Source organism: Rhinopithecus bieti, unplaced genomic scaffold, assembly GCF_001698545.2.
Source record: "Rhinopithecus bieti isolate Rb0 unplaced genomic scaffold, ASM169854v2 scaffold_42948, whole genome shotgun sequence".
In the NCBI taxonomy this organism is placed as follows: Eukaryota; Metazoa; Chordata; class Mammalia; order Primates; family Cercopithecidae; genus Rhinopithecus; species Rhinopithecus bieti.
Window position 1 is genome coordinate 341,000 of NW_016817872.1, and position 27,575 is coordinate 368,574.

The 27,575-nt window shown below is 40.6% G+C and overlaps 1 protein-coding gene across 1 annotated transcript in view; it reads left to right on the forward strand.

Moving 5' to 3' along the window:
- Positions 1-27,575, forward strand: part of PAPPA (pappalysin 1) — a 254,934-nt gene that overhangs the window by 67,189 nt on the left and 160,170 nt on the right. Inside the window, exons 6-7 of the mRNA XM_017856267.1 lie at positions 6,683-6,804; positions 14,304-14,802. Of these exons, the coding sequence (XP_017711756.1) occupies positions 6,683-6,804; positions 14,304-14,802 (621 nt within the window). The remainder of the gene's footprint in view (positions 1-6,682; positions 6,805-14,303; positions 14,803-27,575) is intronic.

A 27,575-nucleotide genomic window follows, 5' to 3' on the forward strand; every position in this document is an offset into this window, starting at 1 on the left:
TAATTAACCACATGGCCTTGAGCAAGTCACTTTCTGTCTCTAAGCCTGATTCTCCCTTCCCTGAAAACTGGGTCTAATGATACTACAGTGGCTTGAAGGTGGAGACCTGAATCAAATGGTCTCTTGTGATACTTTCCCCCATATAGACTCCTTGAGGAGCTCAAGCTCTAAGGGGACCAGATTTAAAAGGGTCATGAAAATAGACCAAGGTATTTCTATCTATTTTGGAATTTTGCCATAATTCAGGGAAGATTAGTGTATTACCTCTACGCCCAGCCCTTCTTTGGGATGCTTCATCTACTAATGGTGATATATTAATGATGGTAAAAATAGTAACCATGCTAACAATTAGTTACTATTACTTTATTGTAGTTGCTGGGATCTATCAAGTGCTTACTATGTGAGGGATTCTCTACCAAATGCTTTACATATAGAATCTTATGTAATCTTTCTGGTAACCTTGTACAAAACAAATCATCTTCCTCATTTGCTAGATAAAAAGAGAACTGAAACTGAAAGAGGCTGAAAGGTGACCAGAGGGCCATAGAAAGTGGTAGGGACTGGGCTTCAGCTCCTGTTTTGTATTGTGTTATCTCAGACTCCTATGTGCTTTCATTAAGTTGTTTCAAAACTAGAATTGGAGAAAAGGCATTACACTGCCCCCCGCAAGAAAAAAAAAATAAAAGCCACAAAAAGAAGCAAGAAATTCTCATTTACAAGTGTATTTGTCTGCATTTGTGTGTGTGTCAAAGACATATTAGGCAAAGGACCTAAATAGACACTTCAAGACACACAAATGGCCAACAGCTATGTGGAAGAAATGCTCAACCTCACTAATCATCAGGAAAAGGCAAATTAAAACCACAAGAAGATATCACCACACCCCTGTTAGAATGGCTATTACCAAAAAGATGAAAGATAACAAGTGTTAGCCAGGGTATGGAGAAAAGGGACCACCTGAGCACTGGCAGTGGGAATGTAGGTTAATATAGCCATCACGGAAAATAGTATGGGGGTTCCTCAGAACATTCAAAATAGAACTGCCATATAATCCAGGAATCTCAATTCTGTGTATATATTTAAAGAAATTGAAATTAGTATGCCAAAGAGATTGCTACACTCCCATGTTCACTGTACATTATTCACAATAGCTAAAATACAGAGTCAACCTAGGAGTCCATCATCAGATGAACAGGTAAAGAAAATGTGGTACACAGATGGTCTCCAATTTATGATAATTTGACTTCCACTTTTTTGTCTTCACAGTGACGAAAAAGCAATATGCATTCAGCATTTCTTTGAGTATTAAGATGGTATAAACCTATTTTAAGTTGAAAATATCGTAAATCAAAAGTGCGTTTTCAACTTACCGTATTTTCAACTTAAAATAGGTTTATTGAGTGAGTCCTAACCCCATTGTAAGTCAAGGAGCATCTGTATATACACAGTGGAATACTACTATTCAGCCTTAAAAGGGGGAGAATTCTGTCATTTTCAACAAAATGAATGAACCTGGAAGACATTATGCTAAGTGAAATAAGACAGGCACAGAAAGACAAATAACTGCATGATCTCACATATATGTGGAATCTAAAAAAATTGAATTCATAGGGGTAGAAAGTAGAATGGTGACCACCAGAGGCAGGTGGGGTGAGTGGGGAAAGGGACGATGTTGATCAAAGGGCATAAAGTTTCAGGTAGATGGGAGGAATAAGCTTTAGTGATCTGTTGCACAGAATGGTGACTCTAATAAATGATACTGCATTGTATATTTCAAATTTGTGAGAATAGATTTCAAATGTTTTTGCCAAAAAAAAATAAGTGTGAGAGATGATGGATTTGTTAATTTGCCCAATTTAATCACTCCACATTGTAAACTAATATCAAAACATCAAACTGTACTCCATAAATATATACACAATCATATGTCAATTAAAATAAAATTAGCTGGGTGTGGTGGCTCAAGCCTGTAATCCAAGCACTTTGGGAGGCCGAGACGGGCAGATCACGAGCTCAGGAGATCAAGACCATCCTGGCTAACACGGTGAAACCCCGTCTCTACTAAAAAATACAAAAAATTAGCCGGGCGTGGTGACGGGCGCCTGTAGTCCCAGCTACTCGGGAGGCTGAGGCGGGAGAATGGCGTGAACCCAGGAGGCGGAGCTTGCAGTGAGCTGAGATCCAGCCACTGCACTGCAGCCTGGGCGACAGAGCAAGACTCCGTCTTAAAAAAAATAAAATACAATAAAATAAAACTAAATTTAAAAATTTTTGAAACATATTTGATCCCAGTACCACATAAAATGTGAGCACTGATTTTTCATCACATTACCATCAGTACCTGAGTCTAGAACCTTCTTTGGCAGCTGGCGAATGTGATCATCAGGGCAGGAAATGCACTTCCTACGCTCTCTGTAGAAACTCCCCTTCCCCTGCCCCAGCCATCCTCACTTGGAGCACAGAGCTGGGTTTGGGAAACCTCGTGTGACACTTCAGAGCTTTCCAGCAGCCCATAGATTTATTTATTTTTTCTGCGATGATGAGAAGTATCAGACTTTTGGTCAAGCCTTGGCCTCCATTCCACTTAAAAATGGAAGTTTTGTAAATGAAGCTTCCTGTGTATGTATTTAATTTATATTTCATAAAGCAGTTATTGTCCATTAAATAAATACCACCTGATTGTTGGAAACCTATTGGAGGGTTAATTGTTGTGTAATGAGATATGTCTCTATTACACAGTGTCCTCAGCTTCAATCAATATGTTTTTAATAACCTATAGTCAGTTGGTTCTTGAGGCTCATACAATCGCTATTCTGTTCAGTTTAAGATTTCATAACATAGTTATTATACGTTAAATTAAAACTGACATTTCCAAAACATATCTAATTAGGGTTAGCAGCTACGTTGACCATAGTCTATGGCTAAAAGAAGTCAGTCCACAAGTTCAATAAATTGTTGTAAAGAAATAGAACTGTCTTTAATGTATATCACTCTCCCACACAGATGGAATTTATACTCATGCGAGTTGGCTTAGTAGAAAGTGTACAAGCTTTAATGTCAGGTCATCCATTTCCCATCCTCAGCTTTATCATTCCAGTCAATGGGACCTTGTGCAAAGCCATCTCACCTCTGATCCTCTGGGTCTTCTTCCATCAAAATGTGCTAATCATGCCCACGTCACCTAGCTTTTGTGAAGAATTCAGCAAGATAACTGTGAAATGCCAAGCACACACACTCTATGTTCAAGAAATATCAGCTCCCATTTTGTGCAACATTTTCCAGAGCTGTTTAGCTACTTGAAAATTCCCTTTCTCCGCAAAGCCTCTCGTGTTTTCCACTACATCCATCAATGCCAACCTCTCGCCCCTGGCCATCCTCATGTCCTCCTGCTGTTCTCACATCTGTGGTCTAAGAGAATACAAGGGTTTCCCTTAAAAAAACATATTCAGATCCTCCCACAGCCTGTGTCCTCACACATGGGCAACTGAATAAATAATTCAAGGCCACCCCTGGTTTTCCTAACTCCTTTATTTTTATCTGTCTTGCAAACACGCGTTGACTGGGTGGTTTCAGTTATCTGACAATTGGCCATGGTATATTGGAAATAGTACTGGACTGAAAACCAGGAAACCTGGGTCTGAAGTCTTTGTGACCTCATCCATTCCCTCTGCCTTTGGCCTCAGTTTTCTGATCCGTAAGTCAAAGAAGTTCTGGCCTTTCTCAACCAAGGTTCCTCTTCTAAATTTTAAGACATGGAAAATGATTTAAGTAACTATTTCCTTGTTTCTCCCAAAGATGGTACATAATAAGTACTATTTTAGTTTCATAGGAGACAAGTTAATTCATTATATATAATGGATGCCTTGAAGAAACACTGTCCAATAAGATTTGCTGCAATCATGGAAATATTCTATATCAGCACTAAGATTACAGCCATTAGCCAACTGGGGCTTGAAATGTTACTGGTGTGACTGAAGAATCAAATGTCAAAATGTATTTATTTTTAATTAAATTAAATTTAAATAGCCACATAAGGCTAATAGCTGCCATAGTGGACAGCACATACTTAGAGCTTTAAGCTTTGATTTTCATGAAACCCAAGTAAGAAAGATGAGCTCTCCCAGCTTTGGTATCCTGCATGTCTATGATTTCATTGTACATGTTTGTGTATGTTCATGTGTAAATATAGGCACCCATGAAGACAAAATGAATGCAAAAGTTAGGAAACACATACAATTCCTAGATGTGTAGGACAGGACATCATACATATGCTTCAGCTGGATGATGATTTGTGCACTCATCAAAGTATTTATTGGGAGCCTGGGACGTATCAAGAATTCACTGAAACTCAGGTGGCTTTATGTGTATCACCCACAATAAAACATCTAAAGGATATAGAAAAGAGGAATGAATGACCATCAAGATCAGCATGGTTCCTGAATTCATCCCAGAACATTTGTAATCCCAGTGTCAATCTAAAGCCAGTCATGTGACTCAGAGCCACTGAGTGTGGATTGTTGTCATCCTAAGGGAACTCTGCCTTCATTAGCAGTGCTGAGGACGTCTCTCTCTCTGCACTCCTACTTTTCTGCATATGAGTATATTTGTATAATTGTTATTATTGCTACTCCGAGAGTAACTCATGTATTTAAAATATTGAGAAAATTTAGAAAACCAGAAAGAGTAATAATAGGGGGTGGGATCAATCATCCTATATTTCATTTCCCAGAAATTGCTGCTGATAATATTTTGTTTCATAAGGTTATTTGAACATTGAGATACTGCTGTAGATTTAGCTTTGGATGTGACTTTTTCATTTAATATTATAGCTTACACATTTTCCATGAAGTTGCATAATCTTTATAAATATTTCTGCAATAACTGCTTGCCATTCCATTAAGCATATTAACCATGGACTATTTAATGATTATCTTATCACTGAATATTAATATTAGTGTGCTTGCAAAATTTCCACCTACATATGGGTTCATATTTACAATGATAAGGTTGAGAACGCAAAACCTACAATTTGAAGGTCTGCACTAGGTTAGCCATGAGTATTAGCACATGCCTAAGTGACTGGTATCCATCCATCCATCCATCTATTCATCCATCCATCCATGCATCCATTCAACTGCTTATACTGACCAACATTATAAAATAAGTTGTGTGCTGTGCCGTGTAAGATAAACAGATAGTTATTAGATATTGACTTTGTCCTCAAGGACCTCACAATCTTTTGGGGGAAACTCTCTTGCATGTCGAAAAAAATGTCTTCACAGAGGAAATGATGTCCAAGGTGAACTTGAAGGAGGAGAAACATCAGCCAAGTGAAAAAAGTCTGCAGAGGGGATTTGGGTAACATGACACAACATGATAGGTAGGCACAGCTTATCGTGGAGAGAAACAAAGCTAGAGTGAAGTAGAGGATAGTATGAAAAAGGATTGAATACCACATCACAGGGCATTAGGGGATACAATCACAGAAAGAAGTAAGCAGGGGCATGACCTGTTCATCTTGAGGTTTGGGGATGATCTCCTGTCAGCTGTGTGGAGGAGGAACAGGGAGAAACCACACACTGTGATGCTTACAAGCACAAGGTTCCTGACTGTGTGAGCCCAGAGGCATAGTGAATGTCTCTGTAAGGGGAAAGCCATAAGGCTTCAGACCTGGCTTCTCCCTTGCATCCTTTCAGGTAGCCAAAGCTCAGAGGTTCTTCCAGGAATTATGACAGAGTTATCATCAGGACCATTGCACTTTGAGAAATAACGGGTTGTGCTGGGACATTTCTCAACATCTTCCCGAGATTTCATTTCCAGTCCCTCTGCAGAGGTCACTCAGATTTGCTGTTTTTGGTTCACAATAAGACAGGAGAAGAGGACTCATTCCTCTCCCTTCTCCACAACTGCCTCATAAACAGATGCCAAATCTGGAAAATGAGTAGGATCCCAGAGACTGCTATGGCCAAAGGAAGATTGAATCCAGATACACAAGACACAAGTTGGTAGGGGAAGCCATCGTAATATTCCACTTCTGGGACTGGTCCCATTGAGGGATTGGCTAGCCCCTTGGAAAGCTGCTAAAATGAATTAGATAGCATGGTAGAGAAACTGCTTTTGACTGTAAAATGGAGGAGTGACTCATCCATCCACAGAATGTCAAGGCTGGAAGGTTCTTTAGGCATCGTTTAATCCAGCCCTCTTATTTTCAGATGAAGGAACCATGCCCTCTTTGTATTTAATGCCTAAAACACAGGATGGTGTCTGGCACATAATAGGTACCTGATAAATATTGTAAAAGGAGTAAACTTTGAGAATGAAATGGAGCAAAAGGTTTTCTCATAACTACATTGCAAATCCTCAGTGGAACTTTACATGCCTGATAAAATTAAAATTACCGCATGTGGTGAGTCTTCAGCCTGTTGACTTTGTGCTGCTAAAAATCAGAGAAATGTGTACATCATCAGAACAGAGGCCACTTAGGCCCAAACGAGGTTCTTGCTGGGCAATGGGGAAGCATTTCACTTATGGTTATTTCTAGAACCCTTGGCATATGTAGGGAGGAAAGGGGAAACACAGATATGCTGTGTCCTCTGCCCCATTGACTCTGGCCTAGTCCCATCAGTTGCTCATTCAACTGTTCCTAAGTCGGTGCATTTTCCCTCTTTCCTTGGCCTCCTAGAGAATTGGGATCAGCATGTGATCTTTGCCTGGAAGGGAGAATCCTGGTACAGTATGCTTTCAACGCCTCCTCCCCAATGCCCTGCGGTCCATCAGGACACTGGAGCCCTCGTGAAGCAGAAGGTAAGTCAGCCTTCTGGAAGCTCACTGACAGGTGGAGTGTGCAAAGAACAGCTCTTTCAATGTATATGGAGTAGTATGATTTTTATGGGTCTTTCTCATGTATCATTTCATTTGATTAACATTATCCTGCAAGGTTAGTAGTCAAGCGCTCATCCATTTGACAAACACTTTTTGAGCACCTGCACCATCCTAACATGTTCTCGTATTACAAATGAGGAAACAAAGACACTAAGATATTAAAGAGGCGCCCAAGGCCACACACCTGATACAAGCACAGTGTCTTGGGAGTATTTATATATCCTTCAGTCCCCAACTGCTTGTAGTTAGTTATAAACAAGGTCACTTTAGAGTCAATACAAATATTTTGGGGTTTCAAGGCATCAGTGGTCTTTGATTCTTCTTCTGTTATTTCTTAGACTACACAGAGCACTTTCACATGCATTGCAACTATTCCTTTTAATTTCTTCTATGTACCCTCTTTTTGAGATCTATTTACTTGTAAGACACTTAAAGGAAGTGCCTTATGATTGCCACTGTTACGGGTTCCACCCACTATCAGACTCTTCCCTGCTCAGGAGTGTCTCACCAGCTTCCCTAGGAACCAATGATCTCTGTGCTTTCTTACATCATTATTGAAATTAAGAGAATACCTTTGCCAAATGCTTGTTGTCACTTGGCCTCAGAACCAGGCTGGCAGAGGCTCCATACTTTCCTCTTATTCTTTCATCTCCCCATCACTGGTCCTCAGGGATGTGCACATAGACCCTGCCCCCACCCAGTCCCTCTTGCTCCTCTGCAGGTCAGCTCATGCCAGCAGTCACTGAGCGAGGACACTATTACACCAGTGCATCAGAGGGAGCGGAATCAGTCTTCTCACTGAACACCAGTGAGAACTCCTCCGCTATCCTCTATATTTTTAGAAGGAAGGTTGAAAAGAAAAGCCAGAGATAGAATAAAGCAAGGGGAAGGATCAGAGAGGAAAGTGAAGTTGAAAAACGACGGCACCGCACTTTATTTTTTAAAGTAGCTTAAAATAAAAATGAGAGTCAAACTTGGGAAGTCTAAACAAATCCATCTGGAATGTAAAGCAAGAGGGATGTCTGGGAAAAGCCCTCAGTGCAGCCTCACAGAATCACAGGCTGTCAGACCTGAGAGGGACGCCTGGGGTCATCCAGCCAGGGCTCCCCCCAAGTGCAGGAATCCCCTCTAGGTGCATCCTCACTGAGGTTCCCTGGCGCCTGTTCAAGCTCCAGTTTTTTAGAAAGTTTTTGAATTCTGCAATTGTAATTTTTCCACCCAAACTGAACCCACTTTGGGTTGCCACAAAGAATGTGTCTCTGCCACCTGACAACATTTTGCATACTTGCATCTAGTGAACCCATCTCACTAGTGACCAACACAGGCACTGTATGCTGGGCACTGTCTTGGGCACATGGGCAAGGCAATGCTGAGTGTCTGCTAGGGAATTCAGATAAGTAAATGGCCAATTGCCATTCAATGTGAACAGGCTTATGGTAATAGAAGTACCAAGTGGTGCTGGGGGCCCTTAAGAAGAGGACTTCATTCTGAACTGGAGACTCAGTCTTCCCACGAAATATCACAACATCGTTAACAAGGTGCATCTGAGAATGTGAAAGAGTTTGGTATGTTCACAGAGTGGCTGTTTTCTAAATCTAGTTCAGAGGCTTATGGGGTTCCTGGAAACTTTTATAGGGTGTCCTCAAAGTCAAATGTATTTTCATAAAATTACGGATGACATCATTTGCTTTTTCCACTCTCATTCACTCCTGAGAGTCCAATGGAGCTATCTGATAAACACATGACATGTGATGTCATTTGTGCTCTGATAGCTAATGGAACACACTCTTATGTATTCTTGAATTTTCAAATGTCTTGGCTTTAGTTTACAATATGGAAACTACTAATAGATATAACCTGCATAAGCAAAAGTTCAGTAAGGCTGTAAGAGTTTAAGTAGGTTCGGAACATGCAAAACAAGGTGGAGGTGGCAGAGGTAAGACTCTAGGTGAGACGGATAATGGACAGGTGAGGAAGGGTTTGGATTCACACCGAGGGCAGTGAGAAAACCACGTGCCTTAGGGAATGATATATGGTAAGACCTGGGTGTCGTAAAGATTGTTCAGGCTGCTGTGTGAAGAAGAGATCAAGAGAATTTGATTGCTGGAGGAAGAGAAACAGCAAGGTGGTTGTTGCCAAAATCCAGCTGAGGAATGATGGTGGGCTGGTGAGGTCGGTGGCTGTGAGAATGGAGAGAAGTTTATGGGGTTGGGAGGTACTTGGAAGGTAGAATTAGCAAGATTCTCCCCTGAGATGTCTCTGGCTAAAATTATCTTGCTTTGTTCTACCACTTGTTTGAATAAAATTATTTCCAGACATCTCCCCACACCTACATCCAACGCGACTATTAGTTGGTGAAGTTTGCTCCTAGTTTGTTCCTGACTTTCTTAAAGCATAATATGCAGAATGGAGTTCAACTGGAGGCACTGAGGTCTCTGCTTCCCTGAGCCAATTCGGAGCTCCAAGGAAACCCAGCAGCCCCGGGTTTTCCTCCTATGTAAATTTAGTACATGTGGGCCAGGAAAAGACACTGTTCTTTTTTTAGAGCATCCTATTACAGTCTATGTGATCCTTTTGGCTCAGACCCTTTTAATATCCTTGAAGAAATAAACTTTTCCATGAGCCAAACTCTGCAATTTATTTCTCAACTCATTCTCATCCTATTTATCTTTGCATGTTTAAGTTTTTGGACTTCCCAAACTAACTTAAAACACCCAAATTCATGAGCAATGCCAGACATATCTGTAGGATTGGGGAAAAAACATGGGGAGTGCAGGCGAGAGAAAGGAGGAGGATTGGATCATGTTCTCAGACCTACTATTGATGTACTCTGTGCCCTTGAGTGAGTCACATAGCTTCTCTGAAAATGGCATTGTATCCACAGAATGAAAAGTTGAACTATAATGTGTCCTTTCCAGCTCTAATATTCCATGGAGCTGTAACTTCTTTTCATATAATCCCATATTAACTAGCAGAAGACTCTTCATTTGACAAATCTTTATTGGAAATCTACTGCATTTCATTAACTTCATTTCAAAGAAGGTAAATACAGTCATAGAACTGCTTGCCTTTGTTCATAGACAGTGGTTGTGCTCCTACCTCTTGAGTAAAAACCGTATTTCATACATAAATATTTTTGAGATATTTGATGCCATGTTATATCTGTAGCCTATAAATTAGATAAATATAAATTTCTTGATCTGACTGACTCAAATCCCAGTTAAGATCACTTATGCAAGTATAAAATAGATCCCAAGTGTTGGGTTTTCCATGAGAGATTAGCACATGGCACTAACTGTTTTCATTTTTTCTCATTTGTGTGTTTTCTCTATTTTTCTGCCCAGAATATTTCAGGTGTGCTTAACTATTCACCTGGAAAAAAGCTTGGCAGCAAGTTTTTATAACTATATTTGTGTCAACAGCTGCAGCATGTATATACATAGATATATAATGGGTGCCTGTATGGCGTTTCACAAATGTAAATGTAGATCAGCATGAGTATGTATAAATATATATGTCTATACACATATATGACCTTATTTCTAGTGGACAACTTATATAAATATGTAATTTTTCATTTAATCACCATATATGCAAAAGAATATCTATTAATAATGAAGTAACAGGGGCTTTTGCGCTTATTTCTCTTTTCTTCTTTATTCTTTTCTCCACTTCCACACTTCCTCCTCCCCTTTGCTTATCTCCTTCCTTCCCTTCTCTCTTTGTTTCTTTTCTTCAGCTCCTGTCCTCACCTTGCAACTGCATGTCCAATCAATCTCCCAGCTGTGTTCATTTTTCCTCCTTTGGAATTCTGACTTGCCATCTCCTTGCATGCTTTTTTGCAGTTCATGTATTGTCTGCATTAGTCCAATACTCTCCTAACTGGTCTCACAAGACTAAAAGCTCCCTGAGAACAAGAGATCATGTTGGCAAACTTATTCTCTTGGAGCCTAGCCTACCTCTGGACACACACCTGGCTCTGAATAGTTACTCTTTGAATGCACGGAATGAATGGGTGGATGGATGGATGGATGGATGGATGGATGGATGGATGGATGGATAGATGGATGGATAGTGTCTGTGTCTCTAAACAGTGTTTTTTCTTTTCTTTACTTTCTTTCTTTCCTTTTTTTTTTTTTTTTTTTTGAGATGGAGTTTCACTCTTGTTGCCCAGGCTGGAGTGCAGTGGCGTGATCTCGGCTCACTGCAACCTCTGCCTCACAGGTTCAAACGAGTCTCCTGCCTCAGCCTCCCGAGCAGCTGGGGTTACAGGCATGTGCCACCACACCCAGCTGATTTTGTATTTTTAATAGAGACAGAGTTTCACTATGTTGGTCAGGCTGGTCTCGAACTCCTGACCTCAAGTGATCTGCCCGCCTCAGCCTCTGAAACTGCTGGGATTACAGGTGTGAGCCACCACACCAGGCCAACAGTAATTTTCCTAAAAGGCAACTCTGATATCACTCAGTTGCTTAAAATTTCTCAGTAGCTCTTCATCTATTTCAGTTTAAAGTTCAGTTTCCTTAATGTGGTATACAAACCACTTCACAATCTTGATTCTACTTAGCTTACCAGCCTCAGCATTTGTGGCTCTACTATTGTACTCAAAACCATAGTAACCTTAACTGACACTCTCTCCCAACTGTTCTCATGCTTGGAATACCTCCTCTTACCAATATTTTCCTTGTTAATACCTCCCTACTTTCCAGGACAGAACTAATATATTTATGAGAATCTATTAATGATCTCATCCTATTCGAGGTTTGCAGCAACCCTGAGGTAGGTAACATTACAGTAGGTAACACAGTAAGAAACCCTATAACTGATATTTTAACCCAACTTTCATTCCTTCAAAGCCTGGCACACTGCCTGGACCAACAATATCATATTCTACTCCCTGCCAGGGAGTTTCTGAACCATCTGAGTCTCAGTTTCCTCTTCTGTAAAATGAATTTCGTAAGACCTGCGTCACAGACTTAGTGCCAGCGTAAAAAGACCTGAGGCGTGTAATGTCCTTGGCACAGTGCCTGCACATTGAGGATGGGCAACTCGTGAAGGCTGGCACTATTAATGAGATTGCTGCTTTGGTTATGGTTACACTCAGTGCCTCTAGGGACTCTTTTTTACATCTAAGGGTTTGTCTCTAATAACCAGACAACCACAAGCTTTGCTAAGATTTCTACTCCTGTTTACTTGCTTGAGTATAACGACCAGACTCACCTTCCTGTCCTTTGGAAGCATTTGGTTCCTCTGTTGATTAACAAGAAACTAGGGAGGAAGGATGAGCCAGGCAGATTTGTCATCTTTGCTCTCCTGTGGCTTCCCACCACTGACAGTCATTTTCTCCAAGGAAGGGAGAAAGATTACTTTATCCCTTGCCAGTTGCAGGAGAAAGCTCATGGAGGGGTGGAATGTTCACCTGGCACCCACCATCAGGAAGCATGCCTTAATGTTCCATGCTGTAACTTTTAACTCGATGTTAACTGGATAGAAGGTCCTTCCTTTAACAAATATGTATTGAGCATCCACTATGTGAATTCTCTATGGACAGGCACACTGATTTAAGCAAAAGCTGCATGGCGTTAAGTGAAACAGTGCTCTTTAATAGAGACAAAATGACAATGATCTTACAGGATTTTGATGACAATCAGATGAGTTAACTAACGACTAGGAGATGTGTTTCATATACTGTAATGTGCTGCCTTCAATGAAGTTGACTGAATGAATAAGTGATACATGTGTGTCAACATCCCACAAAGTTAAGAGAGTCAGGAACTCAGTGGGTTGGAAAGTAGACAAGAAGAAAGGCTTCAGCTAGGTGGGGAGTCCTACTTGTGTTTTTCCCCTAAACTACAGGTTGCTTTGAGCCAGCAGTTGCTGCAAATAATGAGTGAAACTAGCCAAGGAGAGATAGAGGAAATCTTGTAATTAAATCCATCTTTTCTTGCTCTGATGCATTATATCTAAGAAGCCTCTGTGTATTTTCTCACCCCTCCTTCTCTTTTCCTCTTCTCTTCTCCATCTCTACTTGGTGGCTTCTCTCTTTTCTTGGCTAAGCAGAGGCAAGGAGGTTAGAGGCATTTACAGCCTTCACTGGCATAGTTTTTTCACTCCAAATAACTTTCTAGTGTTGACATTATAGTGATTCCTGTTACCCTGAAACATTACCACAAAGCATTTTTAAGCAAAGATTTTTTTTTTTTTCTTATTTGCTTCAGAAATGTCCAGGGTCACCACCACCCTCCCAACAAACCACTGATGCTGAAGAAAAAAAGAATGTGGCTAGGTGGGCATGGGGACACATGCCTATATTCCAGCTACTCAGGAGGCTGAGGCAGGGGGATTGGAGCCTGCAATGAGCTACGATCAGACCATTCCACTGCAGCCTGGGCACTCTGTCTCTTAATTTTTTTTTAAGGTGTCTAGTTGAACAACTTGAGGTCCTTCATCTTACCATCTGGTCTGTCTCTCTCATGAGGCTCCCTTAAACAAATTAGAGCCAGTCACTACATTGAGTCCTGGTTCTTTTTCTCAGTAGTGCAAGGAAGAGCTCTCTGGGAGTCTAGATGTGATCTCAGCAGAGAAAAATTCAGAAGTAGCTGCAGGCTGAGATCAGTGGGGACGAGGCATCATCTCCCTAGGGAAAGAGGAGAAGAATCTCTCCTTCTTTCTGCCTGCTCCTCACCCAACCCTCCCCTTCCTGAGTCAGACAGAACAGAGTGCAGAGAAGCTCAGTGGTATGGAATGACCACATGTAGAGAAGGGGAGGAGGAGAGATAAGAGGGCTCCAAGGCTGCCTTCCAGCTCTGTTGTTCATGGTTCTAGACAGTTTCCTCCCAGGTCCTCAGTCTGCAGGGTGGATGCTATTTATGCTTACATATTCTTTGCTGGTCAGGGGGTGGGGTTAGGATTTCTGTCATTCCAAGTAGGTTTTACCAATGGCAGTAACACCACAAGATTCTAATTTATTCTAGAATTCCCTGCATCCAGTAGGGACAAGAACAAAGAATGCAGATTCCAAAATGAAACAAAACTTGGTTCCAATGCTGACCTTTACACTTCAAGTTGTATGAACCTGATCGATTCACTCTATATTTGGAGACTTTACTTCTTTTCATCTTAGGCAGCACAGCCTCCTAAGTGGAAGATGAGGAAGGAAAGTTTGAACATTGACTCAGTAATGAGATGAAAGCAGTTTGACTGAATGTCTGGTGATTCCTCTGAAATCTGTATTGCAGGGGTGGGGATGAGATGGATACTGTGTGTATAGCAGATTCACCAAGACACCAAGAACCTTCCTCTCCTTTTCCCCTCTGTCTAAGTTCTAGTCAGGCCGGTTTCTCCTGGGGTCCACAGGAAACTCTAAGGATCAGAATAAAGCTCTTTCTTCAAGAACTCATTCCCTCATCTCTTCTGCGTAGGTCATCCTGATGTTGAACAGCCCTGTAAGTCCAGTGTCCGCACCTGGAGCCCAAATTCAGCTGTCAACCCACACACAGTTCCTCCAGCCTGCCCTGAGCCTCAAGGCTGCTACCTCGAGCTGGAATTCCTCTACCCGTTGGTCCCTGAGTCTCTGACCGTTTGGGTGACCTTTGTCTCCACTGACTGGGACTCCAGTGGAGCTGTCAATGACATCAAACTGTTGACTATCAGTGGGAAGAACATCTCCCTGGGTCCTCAGAATGTCTTCTGTGACATCCCACTGACCATCAGGCTCCGGGACGTGGGCGAGGAGGTGTACGGCATCCAGATCTACACGCTGGACGAGCACCTAGAGATCGATGCTGCCATGTTGACCTCCACTGCAGATACCCCACTCTGTCTACGGTGTAAGCCCCTGCAGTATAAGGTGGTCCGGGACCCTCCTCTCCAGGTGGATGTGGCCTCCATCCTACATCTCAATAGGAAATTCATAGACATGTAAGTGCACTCTCTGAATAGGGAGTTTATCAAGTGGGTGGGTTGTGGAGGAACGTGAGGCAGGTCAGAGAGGCCTGGACAGGAAAGGGAAGGTTCATCACAGCCAAAACTCATTCTATGGATTGTAACCCATCATTGGGTATAGATTTGTCTTAACATGGCAGAGTTGATATCATGGGAAGAGCAATGGGAAAGGGACCACTAGACCTGGATTTAGTGACAAATCTGATGTATGACCTTAAGCCTCATAAGCCTTTCTTAATTTTAGTCATTCCAATAGTAAATGAAGGAGGTTGGATGAGAGTAGCAGTGAGAAAATCATTTATTACTAATGAAATTAGAAGAACTGAAGTTTGCGAATGATTTTCTTTTTATGTTAAATTGAAGACAATTTATGCATTTTGATTGCTTTTCAGTGGGCGAATTGGGGTGAAGTTATAGTAGATTGACTGGGGTTGGGCACAGTCCTAGGTATTTGCACAAAAATTATGCTGGAAAGTGAACATCAACATCAACAGCGTTTGTTTTTGTCTTATTTCCTGAGGCAGAACAGTGGTTCAAATCCACTTAATCCTTAAGGCCTTTGCAGCTTTAGGTTTCTGTCACTGTTTTTGGATGCTCACTGCTCTTATGTGAAGTAGTACTTGTCTTTCATACTCACCTCTCAGCCGGGGAGGTGGCTCACACCTGTTATCCCAGCACTTTGGGAAGCCGAGGCAGGCGGGTCACCTGAGGTCAGGAGTTTAAGACCAGCCTGGCTAACATGGTGAAACCCTGTCTCTACTAATAATACAAAAAAATTAGCTGGGTGTGGTGATGTATGCCTGTAATCCCAGCTACTTGGGAAGCTGAGGCAGAAGAATCGCTTGAATCCAGGAGGCAGAGGTTGCAGTGAGCCGAGATCACGCCATTGCACTCCAGCCTGGGCAACAAGAGTGAAACTCCATCTCAAAAAAAAAAAAAAAAAAAAAAATTACTCACTTCTCAAGCCACCTCTCTATTACTTCTTCCCCAAACATCCTCAGAATTTCTGTCTTAGGAGGAAGACCATCTTATAATGAAGCCATTGGTGCTTTTCCTGTGTACTAGAAAATGGGCTAAGGTCTTTGCATCTTTTACTCATTCCATCCTCTCCACAACCACAGCCGTACTATTCTTATTTTACAAAGAAGAAAACTGGGGCTTAGAGATGTGAAGTCACTCGTCCAAGATCACACAGTTAGGAAGTTGTGAAGGTAATGATTGGAATTTCGTTCTGACTCCTAAGCCAGTGCACTCAACTGGTGCTCAATTAAAGATATGATTCCAACTTCTGTTTCAATCTACAAAAAGGATAGAGTCTTCGCCATCTAATTTGGGTGTCAATGGTTTCTATAGGCCTTTTGTGGCTCTTTATTTGGTTCTAAAATAATGTAAGACAGTCTCCGCTCTGTCTACTTGAAAATATTCACTAAGCCAATCATTAATGGAAACCAAGTTCTAGAGGAAACTTTTAATCTTTTTAAAGGGCAGAACCACTTTCAAACACTTTACCAGCACTTCCTTTTACATACTAGCAATTAATGTGCACATCACAGGCAAACTCTTGCTAATTCATTGAGTCAAAGATGAGGAACAGCTGTTTAAGAACTCAGGAAGAGCACTTGGTTTGTGTTTGAGAATGTACTTAAAATTTAAAGGATAGTCTTGCCTTAAAAATATTCCATAACCCTGTCTCTTCCATCTCCTCACTTGTCTAGAGTGGTAGAGTTCTATAAATATGCTTCCACTTAAACTTTCTTTATAAAACAATGGAGGGAAGAAATAATAGATGTTTTAAAATCTCAGTTTAAACTCAGCTTTCATTTTTTTTGCCTCAAGTTATGAGCCTGTGAGAGCTGCCATGGGTTGATAAGTGTGAAATGGTGAAAATTAAACTGAATAAATGAAAGCACCCTTAATGATTTAGCTTAGTTCTATTCTCAGCTAAATCTCAGCTAAATCACTAACTACCTGTACCCTCTTAGGTGAGTCACTTGTCCTTTCTAATCTTCTGATGCCTCAACTTTGCATGCAGGAGGTTGCACTAGATTAGTTCTTCTCTTTATTTTTTCTTTCCAAGACAGAGCCTTGCACTCTCACCCAGGTTGGAGTGCAGTGGTGCGATCTTGGCTCACTGCAACCTCTACCCACCAGATATAAGCAATTCTCCTGCCTCAGCCTCCCGAGCAGCTGGGATTACAGGCACGCATCACCACGCTGGGCTAATTTTTGTGTTTTTAGTAGAGATGGGGTTTCACCAGGTTGGCCAGTCTGGTCTGAGAGCTCAGCTTGTGATCTGCCTGCCTCGGCCTCCCGAAGTGCTGGGATTACAGGCTTGAGCCACCTTGCCTGGCCAGTTCTTCTCAATTTGGATTGCACATTTAAAAACTGGGACATTTAAAAATTGCCTGGGTCTCCCTTGTATCCCATTTCCACTCTGTATTCCCTCAGATATTTATTTAATGGTTAAGAATAAGTCCTGACCATTAGAACTTTTAAAATCTCATAAGGTGATTATGATTTGCAACCAAGTTTAAAAACCAGCGCACTAAAACAAGTTCGCAAAGTGTGGCCCCAGACCCACGGCATCAGTATCACCTGGGAACTGAGAAAGGCCAGGCTCTCAGGCCCCAGTCCAGCCTAGTGAATCAGAAACTGAGTGCAGGGCCTCTCCAGGTAATTTGGATGCTAGTTAAAGTTTAATAGCCACTGCTCTAAATTGTCTCCAAGGTCCAGGAATCTCCAAGTTCTCTTTCACTCATGCAACTACTTGCTCAATTCACAAATACGTACTGAGAACATTCTATATGCCAGATTCTGTACTGGAAACAGTATTAGGATGACTCAGACCAGTCCCTTTCCTAAAGGCACTCAAACTTAAGTGCTGAACTCCTACCTACTTTGTAAAAATGCCACATACTGTGCCAAATCGTCAGTATTGAGGTCGACACTCTTAGGCACAATTTGTTCTTTCATTCACTCTCCAAATATTTCTTTAGTCCCTACTATGTGACAGGCACAAGGGCTAGACTGAGGCTTTCATTGGCCTTCCTCTTTTACTCTTTTGTGTTTCAAGGAGTTTATTGGAGATCTGGGCTGGGCTGGGCTGGACTTCCTGACCTGAATGTTCTCTGAGGCTGAAAAAAGAGAAACACATCCTTCCAAATCAACCTATCATTTCAACTCCTTTATCTCTTGGTAATTTGAGTTCTGAACCCCACCACAAATACCTCTTTGTGTGTGTATGTGTGTGTATGTGTATTTTGCTGCTTTCACATTTTTTCCATATCAAATAAATTGGCTCTTATACAAGTTCTATATAAAGACTGTTTTGGAGAAAAAGAGGAGAGGGAAAAAATGCTTTCTTTTTCTTTCCTGAGTCAACCCATTACATGATTCCCTTTGACCTTTGTCTTCATTTTTTTTCTCTCAACAAAAATATTTATTCTTTCTGTTATCTACACTGGAGATAGTTTCCCAAGGTATGACAGTGATGAAGAGAGAGCCTTCTGTGCTTACCCCATGGAAACTTCTAGTAGACTGATTACTTTTGGCCAGGACAAGAAAGAAATGTGGAACATCTCCATCTCCCTTAAGTGGAAACCCCTCTATTGAATGAGAAATGCCACTATCGGAGGAAAGGGGACCAGTGCCAACTCTGCTGCAAACTCATCATATGACACAAAGACACACCACATCACCTATTTGGACCTCAGTTTCCATATATGCACAATGAGAGGACAACACATTAACCCCTTCTCTGTGGGCAGACACAGAGAAGGTGTCTGGGGTTACAGGTGATCCATATACTTTTTTGTAGTAAAAGGAATTCAATAGGGATTATCTGTAAGAATCAGTACCCAGAGGAAACCTCACTGGCTCTGGATGCCCTACTGAAATGTGGACCACAATAATAATGACAACCATTTACTAAGTATTTCCTCTGCTTTAAGTGCCTTACAGACACTTCTGAGGTAGGTGAAAAAGCTTAAACTCAGAGAAGTGATTAAACTAACCTCATACAGCTAGTAATGGCATAAACAGGCCTCAAACCTAAGTCTAATTCCAAATTTCACCTTCCTAACCGCTACTCACACTACCTCCTACTGCAGTAATGTAAAGGCAGAATTTTAGAGCTGAGAAATGCATCCGATCTGGTCAAAGCTCTAAATATAGCAAGCAGAAGACAGGCTTACAAGTCAGAGGCCACTAGTCCACAGTCAGTCCCTGTGGCCCACCCTTGATGTCTTGGTGTCCAATAACACAAGTTACACAGGCAGTTCTTTATGCTTCTGGCTGGGAAGAAATAGCAGGGAAGCATCTTTTTCTCCACTTGGCTGTCAAGTGCTTCTGCACTGAGCACTGTGCTCCTTGGCCTATACGAAATCTTCAGATTTCTCCAAGAAGTAAATACTCTGGACAAAACTAAGAAAGAAAAGTATAAAGCAAACCAGGAACAGTGAACAGTAGCTCACTCTTGTTATCCATCTACTCATTGGTCTGTCTCATTCATCCATTACTTCATGCAACAAATATTCACTGGGTATCTATTAGGCACTGTCCACTATGTTAAGAAATGATGATCCAGTGGTGCTGAAAACTCAAGGTGCTCACAGTCTATGAGAAAAGAGAGGCACAGGCAAGCAGTGCCATTGCAGTAAAATAATATTCTGATGGAAGAAACAGAAACACAGAGTCAGAGGTTTCTAACCCAAACTTGGATGAATTGAAGTCTAAACTGAGAACTAGAATGTAAACACCCTGAGGGCTAGATTTGTTTCCTCTTTTTCTCCCAGTGCATTCCAAGCACCTAGAACAATTATAGACACAAGGTAAGCACTGAGTAAATGTTCTTTAAATGGTTCTGGAATGAAGAATGAGAAGGAGTTTAGCATTTGAAGAGAAATGGAGAAGCCAAAATGTAATAAGCTTGTACTTTGTGTCAGGCACTAAATAGGGACTTTACATAGATAATCTCATTTGATTTAATCATCCCAACAACCCCACAATGTAGGCGGTCCTATCCCCAGATTATAGAAAGGGACTGGAAACTCAGAGAAGGAATGTGGATTACAGTTTACAGCTATCAAGGGGCAAAGCTGGGGTCTTAAGTAGATCTGTCAACTCCAAAGCTAGTGCTCTTGATCATTCATTCTCTAGTTGAACAAGTATGTTTGTTTATGCCTCTGTTGTCTTAGGATCCTCAATTTGGAGCTAGAAACACTCTTAAAAGTCATCTCTCTCAACTGGCTTATTCATGTATCCCAATTTAGTCATCTATTAATTCTTCTCTCACATTCAGACCTGTAAAGCTTCCATCACAATCTATATCTATTTTATCTCACCTCCTTGGCATTCTCAATATAATTCTTTGGGGAAATGAATAGACATAAGGAAAGGAGATGTTTATATGATCTGGGTGGACATTCTTGTGTGTCCAAATTTTACAAATCAGATCCAAATTTCTGCCTCTGAATGTCAAATGCTTTGAACACCCATCAATCAGAAACTTTAGTTCATTCATCAATTCACTTGCTCGGCAAATATCTGTTGACTCCCAACATGAGCTTAACTACTTTCTAGCCTCTAGGGGTGCAATAATGAATACAGCAAGAAAAAGTTTTTGCTTTTGTTGATTATTACAATGTAGTTGAGGAGAGATAAAAGAAGCATGTTATCGTATAATATCTCAGTTGGAAAAGATTTAGTGATTTTTAGATAGATGGTCAGGGAAGTCATCTCTGATGAGATGACATTTGAACAGAGACCGGAAGTGTCCCCTACTAACTAATAATGAAAGCTAGTTGAGCCGCTATCCCTGGGATCCCAGCCTGTTTGGAATACGAATTTCTTATAACATGATCCTTAGTCCTTGATCACAGTTTGTGTTGTATTATATTTAACAGTGCTTATGGTTTTTCCTTCACCTGAAGCACAAAATTTATGACACTTATATGACACAGTAGGGGCTTCATGGATACTTGTTGAGCATGTAAGGAATAAGTCAGAAGCAGCACAAAGTGGGCTCTCAGAAGATGAGTCTCTTGCTTTCAGATCTTAGTTATAACACTGATATATGATGCCATATTAAGCCTCAGAGGATTTGGAAAGTTTAGCCCAAATCAGGGTCAAGGTGAAGGCACAGGTGGCTCTTATATGCTGTTTCTATGGCTCTTGAGCTGAGTCACCACTTTCTTTCTTTCTTTATTTTCCCTAAGCCTCATTTCTTTTTATAGCTCTTTCCGTTTCTCACCCTGTCATCCATCCTTTGTTCTTGTATGTATTAATTTATTCATTCATTCATCCATCAACTAGTGAAAATCTAATATAATCCGTGTTAAATAATACTTATCCCATTTAACAAGTATTTATTAAATGTCTGTTCTGTGCTAGGAATACAGCCCTGATTAATAGACATGATCTCTGGCCTCATGAGCACACGGTTCTAAATGAAAAATATTATACTGCAGCATGAAAAGTGTTATGGTGTGAGGAGCACGGGGGACGGGGGGCTATGAGAAAACATGGGAAGGGTGTCTAACCCAGCTTAAATAGTTAAGGAGGGCTTCTTGGAAGAAGAGACATGTAAACTGAGACTTGAAAGATGCATAACAGCTGATCATTGAAGGGGTTTACCACAGTTCAAATGGTTGAAACTAAGTGGATGTTCAGTCAAGATTGATAAATGAATGAATAGATAAATGAAGGGAGGAAAGAACAAGCATACTGCCTGTCAGAAGGGTGTGTTCAACCACAGATCAAATGTCTAACTTTGGGATGGAAATTGTATTAATTTGGGATATCTATCTACTTCAGTTCTTAGATATACTTCAATCTTTTTAGCTGCTGTACAGTATCCCATAGTATGAATGTGCTACAGGTAATTTAGCCATACCCTTAATGGTGGGCATTTAGGTCACTTCATACATTTTTCTACTGCAAGCAAATGTTGGAGTCAGCATTCTCATACGAACATCGTTGTAGGCACATGCATGCATGCAAGCATTTCTCTAGGGTCAATACTGAGAAATTGCTGGTGGTAAGCTATGGGTCTTTTTCATTTTAAAGGACACAACTATGACATTCTGGGCAGGTGAACTAGCTTCCACCCCACCAGCAGTGTGTGCCAAGACCTGCTATTTTGTATCATGACTGCTTATTATTTGGCATAATGGAAGTATTTTTTCTTTGCACTTTTTTTGCCCACTTTGTTGGGAAAAATATGACTTCTCGTTGACATTTCTGTTTTGTGTTCTTAAATAAGCATCTACTCAAATACATTTACTGGATAATTGCATTTCCTGTTCTGTGACTTGTCTATTCATATCCTTAAGATAGGCCTCGTCTTTAATCTCCTTTACACCTCAATTTCTCATTTGTTAAATTGGGATTTCAGTGTCAGCCCTACTGTATATCCATTAATGTTATCAGAATCCAGGGTGAAACAGGAAGTTAAGAGGGAAATAGCATTTATGAAGAGGTTACTCTGATTCTTCTTTTATGTATTGATATATTTATCAAATGCTGATCTAGTACAATCCCTTTGCTGAGAACCATGACACATTCTGAAGATACAACAGGTAACAAAACCAACCCAGTTTCTGCTCTCAGCAGAGCTTAAATTTAGTCACTGTGTTAACCACCTTCACATTGCTAGTATTCTTGTAGCATTTACTACTGGTAACACTAACATTACTGCTAACAATAACTACCATGTAGTGAAAACCTCATATATGCTCAGTACTTTTTTGTAAGTCTGCCAATGATGTTTAGGTATTAGCATGCCTGACTTGTTAGATGGAGAAGCTCAGACTATAAGACATAAGGTCATGATTTAAGGTGCCCCAGTTAATAGATGCTAAGGCCAAGTTTTATATACCTTTGTCTGACCCCAAAGGGTGTGTCTGGCAAGAAACAGAGCACAGTCATTGTCATAATGTCTGGCAAAGGACAAGATGGTATCTTGATGGATGGAGAAAATGAATACAAAATTAGATCTTCTTATTTCCAAAAGCAATAGAATAAACACCAGAAAGAGAATAAAGCAAATTTTTTTTTATTGTTTTTTGAACATTTAAGCAGATGAGGAGGAGGAGGCTTAGGAAGTGTGGACCTGGCCAAACCAGCATGATTTCCAGTAACCTGTTGCTGAAATGCATGATTCAGGCTGGACCCCTTCCTGAGCAGGGCCTTCTCCCACGCCTGCCCAGCATGGTTTTGCCTACATTCTGATGTCCCACCCACCAGAAGAGATGAGCAGCATCAGTAGAGAGAGTTGTTTTTCCAAGCCCAGAATGAATACCACTGCTCTTAGCTCAGGCCAGGGGAGCACATAGTCAGCACAATCTCACTCTGGTTCTGGAAACCAGGCATTATCCACCTATGACTCCCTCTCATCAGTCTTGGGCCAAGTATTTCTCAAAATGAAATATGGGTTCTGGGAATATTAGGATAAGCAAAAGGGCTTAACAAAATCAACTGATCTCCAGGGTCAGCAACAGCCATAGAAGTGCTGTCTCCAAGTGCCTTCTCAATTTTGAAAGGGTGAAGGGCTCCTGTTTGGTGCTAATACCACCAAAACTGCTTACATAAATTTTTATAGATTACTCAAATGCACTACTAAACTTTGTAGTGAGTGAACCATTATAGGTTCTCTTCTACAGATGGGCAAACTGAGACCCATAGAAGTTAAAAATTGAACTAATAGTTCCATTGATAAATTGATTCATTTGTTTGTTTCTACATTTATTCACTCGTACATTTAATAAGGAGTACCTTCTGCATGTCAATGTTTGTACTGGCGGTGTAACTCTGAATCTTATAATCTGGTAGGAGAGCTGAATAATAGCACACGTAAAATTATAATTACAAACTGAAGACTATTATTACAAGACATTATAATAGAGTATAATTCCCCATTAAATTAAGAGAGAGTCTGTAGAAGATGAGTAAAGAGATAAGAAGGGGCCAGACTATTATAAAAAGACAAAAAATAACAGATGTTGGCAAGGGTGTGGAGAAAAGGGAACTCATATACTTCTGGTTAAAATGTAAATTAGTACAACCTCTATGGAAAAAAAAAAGCATGGAGATTTTTCAAAGAATTTCAAATAGAACTACTATTTGATCCAGCAATCCCAGTCCTGGGTATCTACCCAAAGGAAGATAAATCATTATATCAGAAAGATACCTGCACCCATATGTTTATCACAGCACTGTTCACAATTGCAAAGATATGGAATCAACCTAAGCATTCATCAATGGATGATGGGTTAAAGAAAATTGGGTACATGTACACAATGGAATATTACTCAGTCATAAAAAGGAACGGAATCTTGTCGTTTGAAGCAGCATGGGTGGCACTGGAGGCTATTATTTTAAGGAAAACATCTCAGACATAGAGAGATAAATACCTCATATTCTCACTTATAAGTGGGAGCTAAATAATTTGTACACATAGACATAGAGTGTGGAGTGACAGACAATATGGACACTCAGAAGGGTGGGGGAATGGAAGGGGGTGGATGATGGAAAATCACTTAATGGGCACAATATACATTATTCAGACCATAGCTACCCCCAGAACCCTGACTTCACTCTGTCGTCTATGCATGTAACAAAATTACATTTGTACCCCATAAATTTAGACAAATAAAAAAAGAAGGGGCCAGATTATAAAGAGTTTGTGGCTCATGTTGAGTTTAGATTTATTCATTGTGAAATAGAGTGACTAAACCAATCAGTTCGGAGCTTTTATAATGCTGCCCTGGTACTCTGTGAAGAAAGGATTGAGGAAGAGTGAGTGAATCCATTTAGGGTTGACTGCTGCAGTCCAAACCAAAGATTATGATTATTTGCATAGAAAAGTGAATGAATTGGAGGTATGTTTTAAAGGTAGAACCAACAGGATTTGGTGATAGTTCAGATTCAAGCAGTTTAATGAGAAGTAGCTGTTTAATGACTCTCGAATTTCTGGTCTGAGTATCTGGAATGAGGGAAATGTTATTCCCTGAAATAGAGGAATATATTTTAATTTATTGTTTTGTTGGGCATGGGGTAGATCAAGAGTTCAGTCTTAGACATATTGTGTTTGAGATGCCCATGAGTCATAAGAGAAGAAATGCTAAGAAGGCTGATTAAACACATAGGACTGAAATTGCTCATGACTGGACTGGAACTATTGCTACACAATGCATGTCTACTTACAACATGCTAAGAAACCTCTCCTCAAAGTAACAGAATCTTTTTCCATAACTATAAAATTACTATCTCTTGGCCGGGCGCGATGGCTCAAGCCTGTAATCCCAGCACTTTGGGAGGCCGAGACGGGCGGATCATGAGGTCAGGAGATCGAGACCATCCTGGCTAACATGGTGAAACCCCGTCTCTACTAAAAAATACAAAAAAATTAGCCGGGCGAGGTGGCAGGCATCTGTAGTCCCAGCTACTCAGGAGGCTGAGGCAGGAGAATGGCGTGAACCCAGGAGACGGAGCCTGCAGTGAGCTGAGATCCGGCCACTGCACTCCAGCCTGGGTGACAGAGCAAGACTCCGTCTCAAAAAATATATATATATATTTTTTTTTTTTATCCACCACATTTTCTTATCTTTCAGCTAATCATTAAAGATAAAATAATCTGCTCAATCCTGATGCCATCCAAATAGAAAGAAAGCAATACTCTATATGGAAAATTGTGTGTAGTTAACATAACCCTTCCTGTTTTAGAATGATTTTGAAAGGCTTTGAGAAGGCATTTTAAATGTATATTTGAATGAGTTATCCAAAATGCATTAGGCCTGTCCTCCATATAATGATAGGAAAAATGTAATAGGTCTTTACAACGGACCTGACACAGTGCCCATTAATATATAATCTCAAAACAGTTATCCTAATGTCCTCAACAGATTTTTCCCCCATTCTGTACAAGATGCTCAGATAAACTATGTAATGGGCCCACATACACCCAGCTGGTAAAATAATGGGTTTGATGACTCTAAGCTAGGACTATTTGTGTTATTATACAAGTGTAATACAAGTGTAATAATTATATCCATCATTTATTGGTTATGTACCAGGCGTTGTGCTAAGTGCTTTAAAAAGTTTTTCCTATTTAATCCTTTTAAAAAATTCTTTGAGCTTTTATTATTAGTTCCACTTTACAGCTGAGAAAACTAATGTTTAAGGACGTTAAGAAACTTCCCTCTGGAAGAGTTAGAGGTAAGATTCTTAGCCACTTCAACCTTGTGCCTCTTATAAACATGCATGAATAAACTTGAGTGGAAGAAAACTTCCTGGCATGCCAGACTATTGGTTAGAATTGAGATGGTTCTCCTCAGGAATGATCAGAGCCTAGACATTGAAGTCAGGTTTTTTAAAGAGCAAGGTTATAGATAGAAAAGAAAATGAAGGCCAAATGTGGTGTCTCATGCCTGTAATCCCAACAATTTGAGGAGTTGAGGTGGGAGGACTGCTTGAGCCAAGGAGTTCAAGACCAGCCTGGACAGCATAGAAAGACCTCATCTTGACAAAATAATAATAATAATGATAATAATAATAATGATAATAATAATAATAATTTAGCCAGGTATAGTGGTGTGCACCTGTGGTTCCAGTTACTCAGGAGGGTGAGGGAGGAGGATCACTTGAGCCTGGGAGGTCAAGGCTGAAGTGGTGAGCCATGATTGTACCACTGCACTCCAGCTTGGGCAACAGAATGAGACCCTGTCTGCAAGAATAAAAAAAAGAGAGAGAGAAAATAAATGTTGTTACCTTGGGGAAGGGGATGATGGTCCAGCTGCACCACATTGCTAGAGGAAATGTGTCTATATCTGTCAGCAGAAAAACAGATAGAGCAATTGTGATATGTCCAAATGTTTCTATAGATTTCTATGGATTAATAGTTTCATGTCATATTAATATCAGTTCCGAGAGGGAAAAAGAGGTCTGTGTGTTTGCAAGGAATCCTAGTTTAAACTCTGTTCAAGAGGTCTTGTTCTGCAGAACTTCACAAAACATGCTACTTTTCATTGTGAATCTCCCAGAATTGCTGGAATGCTTTATGTAGTCTATTCTGACATTGTTTGAAAAAGGTACGATGTTTTCTTATCACATATCATAGGACTGGCATTACTGAGGAAGCTCCTTTGGAAATGACGAGTTAGTGAAATCAGGTTGCAGTGCCTGTCCTGGTGTCACCTACTACTTTGTTATTTTCTGTTCACCCTGGGGGTAGGTAGGATGGACTAGACTTGGTTGTGCTGCTCCAATTCCTGATTTTTAAGAAAACAAATAAATGAAGAGGAAAGAGAAGGAAAATAACAGCTGTCAGAGCAATTACAGATGTGAGAAGAATGGAGGAATTTATCTCACACTGGGCATTGGCAACAGGAGTGGACAAAATCTATTCAGTCTGTGCTTGGAGACACTGAGAATCATGAGGGCAGGTCCTGGTGGGTTTATGTTGTGTCTGTTAAAACACAACCTTAGACACCACTTTAGAGATGCTGAATTTGGAATGAAGAGATCTGACTCCCACACCAGCACCAGCCTTGCTGTGGAACAGGTTTCTTCCATTGTTTGAGCTTAAGTTTCTTCCCTTAGACAAAGTGGGTGACTGTCCATATAGTCTAACAAGGAGTGGTGGGAAAAACTGATAAGATAACAGGCTTGCAAGAACATGATGCAATCTTGTAAACTATAAAGATTTAAATGTTCATGATTCTTTCTATTGTTTGATTTTTCACTAGGCTTGT